The sequence below is a fragment of the Castor canadensis genome, chromosome 7 (assembly GCF_047511655.1).
Source record: "Castor canadensis chromosome 7, mCasCan1.hap1v2, whole genome shotgun sequence".
Taxonomy (NCBI): domain Eukaryota; kingdom Metazoa; phylum Chordata; class Mammalia; order Rodentia; family Castoridae; genus Castor; species Castor canadensis.
The window spans coordinates 135,843,336-135,858,722 of record NC_133392.1 but is presented as its reverse complement, the minus strand read 5'-3'; the positions used below and the strand labels follow the sequence as shown (position 1 = coordinate 135,858,722).

The window sequence follows — 15,387 nt, the reverse complement described above, 5'->3', positions numbered from 1 at the left end:
CTTGTTCTTGTACCCTTGGAGAGAAGGTTTCTGGGTTAGCAGATTTTTTTCTTTCTGGTGTTGGGGATCAAACCCAGAGCTGTGTAGATGCTAGGCAAATGTTCAACCACTGAACTATATCTCCAGCCCAGATGTCTTGTTTATAATTAGAGCTTCCCAGTAAGGGTTTGTCTTTTTTATTTTTTTGATTCGAGGTCTCAGTATGTAGCTCCGGGTGGCCTTGCACTCGTGATCCTTCTGCCTCAGCCTCACTGGTGCTGGGATTACAGGAATGCACCATCATGCCCAAGCAGGGTTAATCCTTTCCAAGATCTCTTCACTATGTTCCACAATACTTTGGTAAGACTCCCTCTATATAAGCCTTGCCACTGTGCCCTAATGATCAACTTCAAGTCTTGAACACCGGAATGGGGCTCTTGGAGAGTAGCTGAGCTGCCCTTTTTGAATTCCTGCTGCCAGCGCAGGGCCTAGGTGAGAGCTATATGAATGAAAGAAGGAAGAAACCAACAAATGAACAATTCTGAGAAGTAGACCTCTGACCGCTAGGGCCTTGAAAAGAAAAAGAACACACTCAGGCATACTCAGAGAAGGTTTTTTATTTGTTTTTGTTTTTCTTTTTCATTTTTTTTTTTGAGACAGGTTCTCACTATGTTGCCCAGGTTGTCTTGGAACCCAAGATCCTCCTGCCTCAGCCTCTTGAGTATTGGGATTACAGATGTGCATCACTATACCCAGCAAGAGTTTCTAAAAACAATAAGAACTCAAAGTCAAAAACCAATTTAGGAGAATAAAATTATAAGAAACAATACAAAAGGCTAGCAAGTGGGCTGGATCATTATCTAGTTCTTAAAGTATAGAGGTGGCCTGGGAGGCCCAGCAAATAGAGGTTGGGGTGAAGGAGAGATGCTATGAGCCAGGGTTAGGGAGCTACTGGGGGCCCTTCAGCTTTTTCTGGAGCTGGGTAGTTTTTAGTGATGGGCTTACTGATCCTGTCCTCTGGATAGTCCAGGCCCTTCAAAGGTCAGGCCCAAGTGGGGAGACCCAGGCAGCCCTAGAAGGTCCCTAATCCCTCCATTCCATGGACTCGGAGTCCTTGCAAGAGTGGGAAATCAAGCAGTGGCCCAAAGACACAGTCATCCTCCTGGCTCGGGGGCAGGGGCACAGAGGTCTCCAGAGGGCTGGCCTGGAACCAAAGATTCTCATAAGACTTAGGGCTGGGGGTGAGCCCCCCCAAGAGCGGCTGAGTGGAGTCACAGCGGATGTAGTGCTGTCCTGGTCCTGGGCTGGTGGGGCTGCCCAGCACCTGCCCATAAAGGACCTGGTCACTGGTGCCAGACTGGGGCTGAGGCTGGGCGGAAGCTACTGTTGGGTCTCTCTGGAGCACGTAGGTCTGTACTAGGGTGGGGAGGCCACAGGTCTCCGAGTTGTCACGGTACTCCCAGGACCCCAGCTTCTTCTCCTCCAGCACAGTGATATTGGTGATGGGTGGTATGCCGGGGTCCTGAAGGCTGGGCAGTTGGAAGGTCTCCTGGACATAAGGACATGAAGTGAGGGCATGGTTCATTTCAGATGTCTGCCCCAGACACTGTCCCTTCCTGAGTCAGAGCAATTGTGTGTGTGTGGTACAACACAAAGGGGTGTACTTGCAAAGCACCCGTAGGTTCCTGACACGTGTCTGACACATGCAATGATGTGCAGTCTCAGCAAGGTAACCTTGCCACTGCACAGTGAGGTGCCTGAGGCTTTGAAATGGGTGGAGCTGGGAGTCAAACCCAGGCCTGCATCACTCCAAAGAGGGGAGAGAGGGTCTCATTAGAGGCCATGCGAAGGCCTGTGTGCTCAACTCAGAAGGGCAGCCTTTACTTACGTGTGCAGGTCAACAGTCCTAGCCCCATTTCCTTCTCCCTCTGGACACTCACCTCCGCCATGATGCTGGGCATCCAGGAGCCCAGGCTGCTGTGGGCTGGGTCTGGTATACTTGGCCAGAGGGGATTCTTCCTGCTGGAGAAGAGGGTAGGTGAAGGCTGAGTCAGGTGTGCCCTCCCAGCTTTCCATCCTTTGTCCTACTCAACCTGGCTGCTGAAGGAGAGTAGGTGGAGGGCTAGGACTTCCAAATGTGGGCCCTGGGTCTTGTAAAGGCTGGAAGGGACTTAGACTGACCTACCCTGGGACCTGCAGTGCCTTGTGGGTAAGAATCAGCTCTCTCAAGAGAACTCACCTGTGACTGCAGCAGAACCAGGTAGTCCCACAGAGGCAGAGGAGCAAAGCCAGGAAGCCAAATAGGCCCAGGAAGATGTATAGCTCCAACTCTCCTGGGGTGAGGGGAAAGAAAGCCAGACGAGGTTAGAGTGTGTGTGGAAAAGGCTGAGTCTCCTGGGGTGGCAGGCTGGGATCCGTGGGTGGAGCTGGGTCTCCTCCCCAGGCTGGGGTTCATGGATGGAGCTTGATCTCCTCCCTCAGACCACAGGATCCAAAGGCGGGTTCTATCTACTCTCCAAATCAGGATCTTGTGGGTGGGGCATCCTCCCAACAGCCATTTCTGCCAGTCCCCCTCTCCTATTACCTGGGGTCAAGGTCATCAGGGTAAGGCCTGTACTGTTGGTGGCTCCGGCCTGGCTGGTGGCCATGAGGTGGACATGATACAAGCTGGCAGGTTCCAGGTCATGAAGGACAAAGCCGTGGGAGGAGGCATTCAGGATGGTGGCTGGGGGTGGGGCATGTGGTCAGCCTAGACTGGGGTGGTGACACCCCTCCTGGGCCTTCTGGGGCTGTGGTGAGGTGAGGATAGACTTACAGAAGGACTGGTCCTGAGAGTTGGTCCAGAAGATCGTATAGTGGGTGAAGGGGCTTTTTCCCAGCTCAGGGGGCCTGGGTACCCACTCCAGCTGTGCCCAGGTCTTGCCAATGTGCTTTAGAAGCAGCTCTGGGGCACGGGGAGGGCCTGCAGGAAGAGAGAGGTACAGGGGCTGGAGGAAGTGGGGCAGGACAGGGAGTTCTGTGGGTCCTTGGACTCAGGAAATGGGACACACTGAGGGTGGGTGAAGAACGAGAATCAAGAAACCTGTATAGTGGTTCACTCCTGTAACCCCAGCACTTGGGAGGCAGAGGCAGGAGGATCTTGAGTTCAAGCCTAGTGTGGGCTACATAGCAAGTCTTGGTGGGGGGAAGAGTCCAAGGGGATGCCTATCCAAGCTTCATCTTGTCAAAAATTTTCTTTTGTTTGTTTGTTTGAGACCAAGTCTCACTATGTAGTACAGGCTAGCCTTGAAATCACAATCCTTCTACCTCAGCTTCTGAATTGCAGATGTGCACTGCCACACCCTGCCTCCCCAAGGATTTGACCTCAGTTCCTTCTTCTGCTAATAAGTGACAGCCTGGATTTGAACCCAGTTCTGTTTGACTTTAAATCTTCACTTTCTAATTTCTGTTAGGCAGGATTTTGTCTGATTCATTATCTGATTTCTGCCATTCACCCTCTGAATTTATGCCAGAGTCTCCATTTGGCATAAAGAAATTTCTTTCCTTCTTTTTTTTTTTGGCAGTACCAGAGTTTGAACTCAGGGCTTTGTGCTTGCTAGACAGATGCGTTTGCTCCAGTTTCTATCCAATTTCTGTCAGATGTGTACCTGATTTCTACTGGGGCCCTCTGACTGATTTTATAAGACTTGCTCCCTGAATTCTCTCAGACTTAGTGCCCAGTTTCTACCTAACTTCTGTCCAGCTGCAAACATGTAAGACAGGGGTAATTTTAGGACTGGGAGTGACCCTCTCCAGGGCCAGACTAGGTGTGGAAGGAAATGTTCCCTCTTATTCCTCTGGGGCCCAGGGAGGCCCTGGGAGAGAGAAGAGGATTCTGGAAACGGACTGATGACTGACAGACCCATCTCTTTGGAGTAGGCGTAGGTGTGCTGGGAGGGTCCCACGGTGCCCTTGTACAGGGGAGCCACAGTGATCTCATAGAGCTGAAAGGGCCTGATGTTCTCTGTGGAGAGAAGATGGGGTAGGCACTCTGGTTGGGGGCTAACCTCTGCTGTGGATCAGGAACTAACCAACCTGACCTTTGGTCAGGGCTAATCTCTGCCATCTCTTCTTTAGATCATTTCATGGGGGTTAGTGAGGAAGTGGGAGAGAGAGTTAGAAGCATGGCAAGGTCAGGGCTGGAGAAAGAGAGCAGATTAGACTGCAGGAAGAATTTCCGGATTATAAGGATACAAGATGAGAACGACAGAAAGACCCAAGAAGGACTAGGAAACCTATATCTCAGGCTGCCTCTTGCTACAAGCACAGCCTCTCCTGCTCCCCTTCCTCCCCATTCCCTGCTCCATGCCCACCTCCCAGGCCTGCCTTACCTTGCAACAGAGTCCCTGTGGCACTTCCATTGTGTTCCATCCTCCAGGTCTTACTGCTGTTGCTGGGGCTGGGGGGACCCAGGCCCCACTCAATCACATAGCCCTGAGGCCGAGGGCTGGGGGGTTTCCAGCCCACCCAGAGACTATGAGCGTCTGGGGCCCTGACATGGAGTCCAGTCAGTGGTGGGCCTGCAGACAGAGTGGGAAATGGGAAATGAAGGTGCAAAGAATATAGGCTCGGAAGCCAGAAGCCTGTGTTCAAATCCTGACTTTTCTACTGGTAACCTAAAATGGGTCAACATCTCAGCCTCAGTTTCCTTATTTGTAAAGTGGAAGTGATGACAAAAGTTCCTGATTCACAGGGTCTTGGTGCAGATGAGATGAGATGGTGCATGGAACAAGCCTGGCATAGTGCACAGGATGGCATTTGATCATAATAGTGACCTCTAGAGAGGTTCCTGGTATGTAATGGACATAGTCCTCGATATGTATCAATTCTCTGAGTGTTCTAACAGTCATACCAGGAAGGTACTACTATTATTTTTATTTGATCAATGATCAAAATGAGAGACACAGAGAGGTTAAGTAGTTTATCAACGGTCACACAGCTTGTAAGTAAAAATCTTAGCTATTACTGTATGTGTGTGTGTGCGTGTGTGTCTAAATACTACCAGCAGCTTCATCTGGTTCTGGCTAATGATAATAACAGTTAGATCATGCAGTTACTTTGTGTCAACCTCCATCAGAAGACATGGTTATTTTATTCTCATTTACTGGATCTTGAGTAGACAAAGAAGTTACTTGGTAATTCTGTTAGCAAGTGATAGGACTACACTTGAACCTAGGCAGTATAGCCTCGGAATTTACTTTCTAACCTTCCTGATCTTCTGGCTGCCCACCTCTTTTACCTTCATTCTCCAAGAAGACCACCGGAGTGGGATGAGAGGTCCCAGCTGTGTTGTAGGCCATGAGGGTTACTTCCTGAGCTCCTGTGGGCAGGTTGAAGGTGCAGCTGAGCTCCGTGGTGTTGCAGAGGGGCACGGCTGGCCCCAGCCCGCCTGGAGGCCTCCAGGAGAGCAGGTACCCTTGGATCTGCCCACTGCCTTCCTCTAGGGGTGTTGGCTGTGACAGGTGAGGAGGAAACCAGTTAGGGGGCTGTCTAGCTCTTTGTGAGTGGCAGAGAACCAGTCCTAGGAACTGAGCCCCCAAGCCACAAGCCATCTCATCTTGCTCCCTTCCTCTGTCCTTCCCTCTGTTTCCTTGTGCCAAGTTCTAGGAGGGAGGGAAGAAAGAAGCCAGTCTGTGCACACAGCAACTACTTAACTGTGTACTGAACCAACCCTTTGGGGCAGAGGTGAGTCCTGCCTTGTGGCCTTTCTAAAAGGTCGCTATTCAGTTTTCTAAGCACATGCAAAGTACATGCAAATCGCATGTTAGGTGCACCCAAGCCCCCCAGGAGTCTTGAGCCCGAGCTGTGGGGGTCTCTCTGGAGGTCTTTGGGGGTGGAGGATGACTATAGAGGGAGGGCGTTACCTTCCAAAACAGCTGTATGCCCACTGTCCTGGAGTCCAATTGTCTCTGCCGCCACCATGTGTCCAGTCTGATGACAGGGGCTGTGGAAGGAGTGGGAGGAGAGGGTCTTGTCAGGGAGGGCCCCAGGGATCAAGCTGGGTTCTGATGGCCGCTTCTGGTCCTCATCACCCACTCACCCTGTTCAGTGGTTCTCAGCTCCAGGCTGGGGCTCCAGCTGCTCCAGTGGCCAGGCAGCGGGGAGCGGATGCACCTCATCTGTAAGGTGTAGACTGTGGCCGGAGGGAACCCGCAGAGCTCATACTGGTAGGCGCTGGATGGCAGCGGGGCCACCTGGGGGGCATGACTCTGAGTCTGCTAGAGCCCAGCTTATCCTCCCCTCGTTGCCCCACCTCAACCCTCGAAGTTGCCCTCCGTTTCACCTGTACCCAGCTGGCTCCTCCCCGCTGTGGCTGGTGGCGCAGTTCGCACTCCTGATTCATAAACACACTTGGCTTCCACGGCTCCCAGCCCAACCAGAGGCAGCCTGGATGGGGTGGGGACGCCTGAGAGCTGGGGTCCAGGGTCCACAGTGTGGGGGGCTCCAGTTTCACTGCAAGAAGTAGGGCTGTCAAACCTCTCCCTGCCCCACCCTAGGGCTCTGCCCTAGCTCCTACTCGTTTCCCCATGTCTGGTTCCATCATTTCCTTCTCCATCCTCTCTCTCTCTCTCTCTCTCAATCCCCATGTGTCTTTTCATCTCTGTTCATGTTGCCTTGTTTCTGCAGTTCTGTTTCTGTGTATCTGTGTCTGGTTTTCTCTAGGTCTGTTTTGTGCTTCTGCCTCAGGGCCTTTGCATCGGTTGTTATCTCTGCTTAGAACACTTTCCTTTCAGATATCCATTGACTTATTCCCTCAGTTCCTCCAAAGTTCAACTTAATTGTCACCTTCTTAGTCACCTGACATTCTGTTTTATTTATTTATTTTGCCCACTAGAACGTAACTTTCTGAGGGCAGGACTTTTGATGTTTTGTTTATGCCTGTATCTCCAGGGCCTCAAGCACTGCTTCACACACACGGATCCTTCAAGAAACTGGCTGGAAGAAAGAAATGAATGAGCATGTTTTTCAGCCTCTGTCTCCAGTTGCACTCTTGCTGCCTCTGTCTAGGTCTTCTCGCGTCTCCTTGTCTGCTGCTGGGGCTGTGTTTCCCTCTCTGTGCCTCTCTGCCTTTGCCAATTTGGGGGGCCTCTCCCTTCCCCTGTAGTGTCACCCACCGACATCCATAGGATCAAGGCACAGCTGTGTGGACTGGCGGGTCCCCAGTGCATTCTCTGCCTGCACCCAGATGACCATGTTCTGATACAAAAGCAGGTGTTTGCGGGGGATGGAGCAGTAGCTCTGCCCGTTCTCAGGCACGCAGTCCAAGATGGAGTCCTCCTGGGTCTGGCAGTCGCCCCGACTCCTGCCAACAGGTCAGGCTTGGGTACCACGCAGAGGAGGAAATGGAAACTCCCTTCTCCCTCCCGTCTTTGCCTCTGGCTCCCTGCCCCCACAGTCCCGGACCCAAAGGAAGGAGGCTGAGGCGGGGGTCTCTACTCACTTGAAGCTCTTTAGAGTAAAGTTGGTGGGCAAGTGGGTGTCAGGCCCTGGATCCCACTGGCAGGTGAGGCTGTTGGTGGTGAGGTTCATGATGCAGGACAGGTTGGAGGGTACGGTGGGTGGGTCTGTAAGGGGAGGGGGAAGAATGTGAGGGCTTTGCATGTGACACCCAGAGATTTCCCACAGGGCCTAATGGCCTTGCTTACTTGCTCTGGGCTGGTCCCTTCGGGGTCACCTTGTCCATCCCCTTGTCTTCATGCAGTGTGACCCTGGAGGGGTCAAGTTTCAGGTGCATACAGGGGCAAGCATCACAGATTCCCAGTATCCTGATGGTTCCCCACCTCCACCCTTCATTCTAGACCCCTTTGTCTGTGACAGTATTGTCTGGGTTTTCATTCTGCCCTGCCATTCATTAGCCATGTGATCTTGAAGTTACTTAACTGCTCTTTGCCTCAGTTTCCTCACCTGCAAAGTGGGATAATGGTAATGCACCTGTCTCCTGGGGTTTTGCCAGGGTTTTTTGCAGTACTGGGGATAGAACTCAGGCCTCACTTGGCTGGTGCTTGCTAGGAAAGTGCTCTACCACTTAAGCCGTGACCCCAGTCCTTTAGCTTTTAGTTTGTTGTTCAGGTAGGGTCTTGCATTTTTGCCCAGGCTGTCCTCAGTCTCTGATCCTCCTACCTTCACCTCCCACATAGCTGGGACTACAGGTGTGTGCCACCAAACCCAGCCTATGACTGATTCTTAAACAAGAACCATGGTCCCTGTTTGCTCGTTATGCTTCAGCTTGGCACAACCTCCATACTGCTCAGTTTGCAAAGAATGCTGGGACTGGCATGGGGAGGAGCTGAGGGCAAGCCTGGTAGAGGCTGTCCTTCATGGAGCCCTTCCTGTGACTGAGGAGCTGGGCTTGCTCAGCAGCCACACAGAGGATGGTTTCCACACTGGTGCTGGAACCACATGGCCTGATAGAAATCTTGGCTATATTCTTCTTCGTGTGTGACCTTCAGCAAGTCACTTGCCCTCTCTCAATGTCAGTTTTCTCACCTGCAAAATGAGGCCAAACAGTAGTACACACTGGTGGGGACCATTCCCTTATGACTGTAAGTACAAACTGAGCAGGAGCTCAGCAGGCATTGCTCTTCCTGGTGTTGGCATGAGGGCATCTGATGCAGAGTGGGTGGATGGCCGGGGGGACTTACAGCCTGCCCGTAGCTCAGCTTGGTCCAGGATCTGTGGGCGGTTGCCCCATTGCAGGCAGCAGAAGAGAAAGGCCTGAGTGTGGTTGAAGTGGAGCAGGGTGATGGTAGATTCTTGGGTCCCGTCTGGCAGGCGCTGCTGCCTGTCCCCAGGCTGCTCTGGCTCTTCTCCCAGTCTCCAGAGGATCTGTGGCTCCAGGTCCAGGTGGCTGCAGTTCTGACTGATGGTGCAGGAGGCTGTGACGGGGCCTCCCAAGTGGACAATGGGGGCTGAGATCCTGATGTGCCCGCATTTCTCTAGGCCTGGGGTGGAAGAGGATGGACCTTGGAGGACTGCTGTTTTGGACAGATCTGGGCTGGGTCTGGGCCTTTGTCTTCCTAGACCAGGGGCCCTCACCTGCCTGCCTCACCCTTCACCACTAGGGGACTAGAATAGGAAGGAGGTTATGCGGACTGCAAGAAGCTACAAGGAGTGAGATCGAAGTAGCAATTTTCTTGCAAATTGTTATTCAACGGCTCTTCTGAGAGAAAAGCCCCTGATGTGTAGTGCGCTCTGTTTCCCCTGGTGTAAATGCTCCCATCACGGCTGATGTCAAGCTAGCAGTGTGTGTCCACTGAATGCAGAGCTGAGAGATGTCAGGTCCTGCAAGTTAGCTCCAACTCCCCACCAGAGAGAGACTGGTCTCTTCCCCATGCCCTCTCCCAAGATGGAGAAAGCAATGGTCACACGAGAAGAACCGCACAGCCACAGAAATCTTTTCAAAATTCAGATCTGATTGTGGAACCTCCTGTGGATCTTGACACTCAAAGGGTACACGGTTGCTCGGAGAGGCAGTGCAGTGTGATGGGTGAGAGCCTGGACATTGGCTCTAGACATCCCAGGTTTAAATCCTGAATCATTGCCTACTAATTATGTGACCCTGGTATCTCTTACTGGGACTTTCTGTGCCTTGCGTTTTCTCATTGTCAAATGCGGAGAATAGGCTCTACCTTAATATCGCTAGAAGAATAGACGCGATAACCCGCATAAGGCACTCAGAACAGTGGTTGGCAGGAGCGCCTGCTGCTGTAGTTAGGATAAAGACCGGATCCTTCACCCAGCCCTGTGGCCTGGACCATGTCTCCTCTGCAGCCACTCAGCCTGTTCTTGTTCTTTAGAAACTCCAGTCTCTCCAGCCTCTGGACCTTTGCACCTGCCTTTCCCCTTTGAGATGCTCGTTTCCCTCTCTCTCACCCCTCTCTCACCTGGCTAACCTTTAGACATTTTGGGGAACCAGACTATGCCCTAACCAGCTAGGCCAGATCAAGCTCCTGTCTGAAAACTCCGATGTTTCCTCCTAATTATGGAGTCACAGTTATTTGCTTATCTGTCTCCTCACCTAGGTTCTTAAGTACTGTGAGGCCAGAAGCCTTGGCTATTTTGCTTACTGCTAGGCTCCCAGGGCCTGGCACAGAGTAGGCCCTAGGGAGTTCTTTTCTTTTTTCTTTTTGGTTTTTAGAGACAGGGTCACACTATGTACCTTGAACTCTCTATTCTTCTGCCTCTTATTCCTGAGTGCTGTGATTATAGGTGTGAATCACCATGCCTGGTTGTTTCTTGAATAAATAAGTGAGTAAAAGCCAGGCACCGGTGGCTCACACCTATAATCCTAGCTACTCAAGAGGCAGAGATTAGGAGGATCGTGGTTCGAAGCCAGCCCAGGCAAACAGTTCGGGAGACCCTATCTTGAAAAAGACCCATCACACAAAATAGGGCTGGTGGAGTGGCTCAAGGTGAAGACCCTGAATTCAAATCCAAGCACTGCAAAAAACCCAAAAAAACAAAAGTGAGTAAACATGCACTTGGCCCACAATGCCTTTTGTCCTGTGATCTCTCAAACTATCTGCCTGGGCTGGCTTTGAACCGTGATCCTCCTGATCTCTGCCTCCTGAGTAGCTAGGATTACAGGTGTGTGCAGGCTCGGTCTCAGGTACTCTTAGGCCCATTTAGATAGGGATGCGGAGGTCCCATGGAGAAGTGATCTGCCCATGGTGACAGAACAAGTTCAGGCTTCTCAGCCTGGGCTCTGCTGCTTCACAACTCAGAATTTCAAGCTGGAGGGAACTTCACAAAGCAGTTTTCATCAAAACTCCACCTGAAGTTGTGTCCTCTGCAGCTGGGGTTGGGTGGCCTGTTTTTGTGGGGTTGTTTAGCTAAGAAGGCATTTTGGACTGGAGGTGTAGCTCAGGCGGTAGAGTATTTGCCTAGTAAGTGCAAAGCCCTGGGTTCAATCCCCACTCAGAGAGAAAATGCTTTATATATTTTTAAAGGAATAAAAACAAAGAAACAGCAAATTAGAACAACAGAGATTGTATGTGGTCCAAAAAGCCTAAACTGTCAAACTTTGTGGACCCCTGTCAGTCTTGGCCTCAGCCTGCATAGCCTGGGGAGGTTCTCTGTCTCTTAAGACAGCATCTCTGTGGTCCAGAGTGCTGCCTGTGTTCCTCGCTTCAGGAGGAAATCTGTCTCATTGAGGCTTCTTTTATTTTTATTTTTTAATTTTTTTTTTTATTATTCATATGTGCATACAATGTTTGGGTCATTTCTCCCCCCTGCCCCCATCCCCTCCCTTACCACCCACTCCATCATTGTGGCTTCTACTAGATTCCTTTGCTGTCCACCAAGTCTGCACAGCACCCAGAGGTTCCTTCCGACAGCCTAGCAGAGATGTGCAGATAGGCGCAGCCCTGCTTATGTCACCATTCCTCTGGTGGGGGTCTGTAGGTAGCACCAGCTTCCTCACCTCAAGTTCACTCTGAGCCCTTGGGATTTTCTGGGAAGTCCGGGCAACGTGCCATGTGGGGAATCGATTCCCTCTTCCACTCTCAGAATCTCTCCCTGGATTCCCCACCACCCTGCCCCCTCCCCTTGCCATACTCACTCCCAGGGAGCAGCAGGATGATCAAGGCAGCTCTAGTCAGGCCACAGGCTCCCAGCCCTGCCATGGTGCCAAGTTGGTGTTCACCTGGAGACAGAATCGGGAGTGGTTAAAGTCATGGCTTTGGAGTCAGAGATGAGCTTTAATCTTTGCTCTACCACTATGCAGCATTGGCCAGGTTACTTGACCTCTCTGAGCCTCAGTTTCTTTGCAAAATGAAGGTTAACAGTGGCCTACAGTGCATAGGGCTTTGGAAGGAAGTAACAAAATGATGCAAATCAAGGGCTTTGCCCCTTGCCTGGCACACAGGAAATGGCTCTGTGTGCCCACCACTGTTACTATGCCTCCAGCCCGCCAGGAAGGAGCAGGGAAAGGAGCTGTGAGGAGCAGCAAGGCCCACTCCCTGCTCCATCCTCTCTACTTCTCTGCAAAGAGCACAAAGGCTTGTATGCAAGTGCTGCATTCTGGAAGATTCCAGAGGTGGGTGAGGGAGTGGGGAGAATGAAACAGGAAAGGAGGGAAACCAGCACAGGTTTCATCAATGCCTGATCACTTCTATGGACAACTGGGGTTTGATCCTGCTGGAACCTTCCAAGGAGCCATGTAGAGTAGTCCTCCAAACTATCACCCAAGGGGCAGCTTGACCCTTGGATGGGATGTTTATTTATGGGCTCCTGCCTCCCACAATGTCCCTTGGGGTCAGCTCCCAGGCACATCCAGGTTTTGCAAATTTGTGAGTACCAGCAGGGTCTCCTGGGTGAGCTGTGTTATATAGAGCAGCTGAGGCCAGGGGCTGTCAGGTGTCACCGGCAGGAAGCTGGCTATGTGGTAATGGTAGAAGGAAAAGTGGGCTGAGGGGATATCAGGTGGGGTACACAGGAGTCTAATGAGCCCCCGATTCTGGGCACAGACCTCTGGAGGCCTCTGGGCTTGGCATCATGTAGTCAAGACTGAGTGTCTAGATGGGCAACATTGACTCTTGTCTTAGGAAGCAGGCAAACATTTCTGCGGGGAGGGCATCCAGCCCCATCCTCAGTCCTGCTCCCGCTGGGGTCTTGGGTCAGATGCCTGGTGTGTCAGCACCAGTTGGTGCTCTTGTGGCTAGGGCAATGGCACGTGCAGTATACATGCTGATCAGCCTGCATATGTACATATGGATATGTACATACAGGTGGCGATCCAACAGGTTCCCTGTGCTCAGCACTATGAATAAGAACAGCCCAGATACCTGAGGTTGCTCCCGCTTTCAGGAGCCTTAGCCAAATCCCCAGTTTTTCCACATATACTGCAGTCTCAGGGTGCCTGGTGACTGCTAGCTCATAAGTCATCTTTGTGCAAATCAGAAAAAAAAAAAGCCTGTCTTCCTCTGGACAGATGTGTCCCCATACTAGAATCTGGTAACTGGACAACACACTGAATTTCAGCCTTTCCATGCAGCTTTGTGCTGTGGAAAACTTGCACAACCATCCAGAACATCTCTGTCTACTAAACAGTGGTGGTAACCTTCTCACAATAGCACATCAGTTTGAAAATATCCCCTTCCACTAGGTGGGAAAGATTTGGCCTTCTCAGTCCAGATTTTGGAGACTCTGTGTTTTTGATCATACCCTGGCCCTGCTGACTAAGTAAGGGTCGGCTTGAGGCCCAGCCTGTGCCCAGTGAAGTTCTACCATATCTTTCTTCATGGCTTCTATCCAGATTAGACAACCAGATGAGACAGGACCATGTACCCTCACCCAGGTTGCTGGGAGCTGGCCTGCTTGGCATCAGCTCTGGGTAGCCACACTCTGGTTGAGTGGGAACATGGCTTTACTCTCTGGAGGGTGAGTGCACAAAGAGGTTGGGAGCCCAGTTCACCTGATCTGACTTCTGGTTCCATCACTTACCAGCTTTGTGTAATTGGACAAGTTACTTCACCTTTCCAAGCCTCAGTTTCCCCATCTGTAAAAAAAGAGATAATGGTAGTGCCCATGTTTCTGGGTGGTTGTGCAGACCAAATGAGATAATTATGATAAAAGCCCTTAGCACTGTGTGGGACATGGAGCAAGTTCTTGGTAACCATGGGTTACAACCACCAGCCAAAAAGCAGGCACCAGCTCATGGAGCTCAGAGAGCCTGTGCCCCTCCCCCAAGGCTGCATGGTCACAGCCTTATAGGGCTGCCACCTTGCCTTTGTCTATGTCACACTGCTCAGTTCCAAACCCCCATTTCTGGGTCTCCCTTCTAGTTCCTTAGCCCCAAGACTGTCCCTGTCACTCTAGCCATCTGTTGGGCTCTGTAGCTACTCTGACCTTCTGTGCCCCAGCACACCTGGTGTCACCTGTCATCACTGCCTCTGTACCCTTCTTTCTGCTCTTCTCTCCTGTCCCCTCCTTGAATCAGGCCTCCCCCTCAACTCCTTTCTCCCATCCTGTCTTTTTGAAATTCTTTCTGTGGGAAAAGGCCAGGAGGAAGGATATCAACCAAGACAGAGGGCTTCCCAGACACAGCTGGAAGAGAAACAGAGAAATTGGAGAGAGAAGGGAAGAGACTAAGAGAGGAGGAGATATGTAGAGAGAAAGGCAGAGGAAAGGAGACCAAGAATCATGTGTGCTGACCCAAAGAGGCTGAGAAGCAGTCTGGTACCAAGTGGTTAAGGTTAATAGACAAAGGGAGCCAGGAGAGCCAGAGAGAGAGGCCAGTGAGACTCTGGGATGGGCAGAAATGCAGAGAGGAAGCGAGCCAGCAGGGGCTGAGGAGGAAATACAGAAAGTAGACAGATGGAGATAGGGAGATGGCTGGCTGTAACACACAGACTTATAGTTTCTGAAACAGAGAGGCACAGACCAGGAGAACGGGTGGCTATCCCCAAACCCAGCTCTAGGTTCCCAAAGAGCTCTTTGGCTGAAACTGCCAAAGAGACTCTGTCCACAGCTCCTGGTTCCCAGAGACCGATCACAAGGGTGGGGCCTGGCCCAGGCCTAGGCCCATGGACACGGCCATTGGCAGAGTTAAGAGTGACCTTTGGACTCCAGGTCTCTGCCAGGGCTCAGGCCTCCGTGGGCATCCTACTCACGCTGGGGCCAAAGCAGGTGCACCAGGCCTCCCCACTCTTCTCTCCTCTCTTCTCTCCTCTTGGGGCAAGTTCCTGCTCTCCTCAGCCCTGTCGTTAATGACAAGTGGGGAACTGGGGATTGCGACACCTTGCCAGCCTCCCTCTTGCCCTCCCCTGTGCCCTCGCCTTAGCTGTACCAGTAGCCCCTTCCTCCCAGGAAGGGGCCTGAGGGAAACTGGTGAGCTGGTACCTTCCTGCCTCAGGGGTCTTGAAGAGCAGAGGATGTAGCAATGATGCCCCTCTCCTCTGCCTCCGGATTTCCTGAGCTCGAGGCTTTGAGGCTGGGCAGGGCCAGGCCCCAAGCTGGCTAGGTGCCATTTCTGGGCCCCCTGCCCTGAGGAGCACCACTGGGAGATGGAGTCTCAAGGGCTCCCTCAGCCCCCAGCTGCTTTTCCATACCAGCCTGGGATCTGACCCTTTGGTACTCAGCAGTCCTCAAGGATGTAAGGAGTTTACTCCCAGCTTCATCTTCTCTACCGTTGCCCATAAGCCCACAGAAAGAGAAAGGGGGACTCTGGGGATGAGAAGAAATGTCCAAATGAGGCCCACGGTCTCAATTTGTTCATAAAAAATTACTAGCACTTGCTCACAATGGATTGGGCACACTGTTTTCTAATGGAGGGAAACAGTTTATATCTTTCATTGTCTGTATCTGGGATTCCCTGCAATTGTTTACAAATGTTAGTCTAGGAGGATTTGGACTGCTCAGAGTTTATGG

At 51.7% G+C, this 15,387-nt stretch overlaps 1 protein-coding gene across 4 annotated transcripts; it reads right to left on the bottom strand.

Annotated features, from left to right (window-relative positions):
* Positions 1-578: 578 nt before the first annotated feature.
* Csf3r (colony stimulating factor 3 receptor) lies at positions 579-14,779 on the bottom strand. Of its 4 annotated transcripts, none has more exons than XM_020169744.2 (17): positions 14,631-14,778; positions 13,462-13,516; positions 11,579-11,662; positions 8,661-8,960; positions 7,460-7,583; positions 7,134-7,321; positions 6,302-6,471; positions 6,059-6,212; positions 5,883-5,962; positions 5,258-5,471; positions 4,350-4,538; positions 3,881-3,982; positions 2,795-2,941; positions 2,564-2,704; positions 2,219-2,312; positions 1,920-1,998; positions 579-1,528 (listed from the first exon to the last, which is right to left on the bottom strand). In XM_020169744.2, the coding sequence occupies exons 3-17, from the start codon at positions 11,640-11,642 to the stop codon at positions 1,052-1,054; spliced, it is 2,523 nt and encodes an 840-aa protein (XP_020025333.2). In that variant the 5' UTR covers positions 11,643-11,662; positions 13,462-13,516; positions 14,631-14,778; the 3' UTR covers positions 579-1,051. The 4 variants fall into 4 exon arrangements, with proteins under 4 accessions (XP_020025333.2, XP_020025332.2, XP_073936654.1 ...); XM_020169743.2 differs by having other exon boundaries at positions 1,920-2,001; positions 14,631-14,777; XM_074080553.1 differs by lacking the exon at positions 8,661-8,960 and having other exon boundaries at positions 1,920-2,001; positions 14,631-14,779.
* Between the last annotated feature and the right edge of the window lie 608 nt (positions 14,780-15,387).

Bases quoted from the DNA above. Each gene is read 5' to 3' on its own strand.
- Csf3r (XM_020169743.2), bottom strand. From the start codon at position 11,642: ATGGCAGGGCTGGGAGCCTGTGGCCTGACTAGAGCTGCCTTGATCATC. The intron at 5,472-5,882 runs GTAACGCCCTCC...CACCTGTCACAG, and splicing joins GCATACAGCTGTTTTGGAAG to CCAACACCCCTAGAGGAAGG. The intron at 1,529-1,919 runs GTGAGTGTCCAG...CCTTATGTCCAG, and splicing joins TGCCCAGCATCATGGCGGAG to GAGACCTTCCAACTGCCCAG.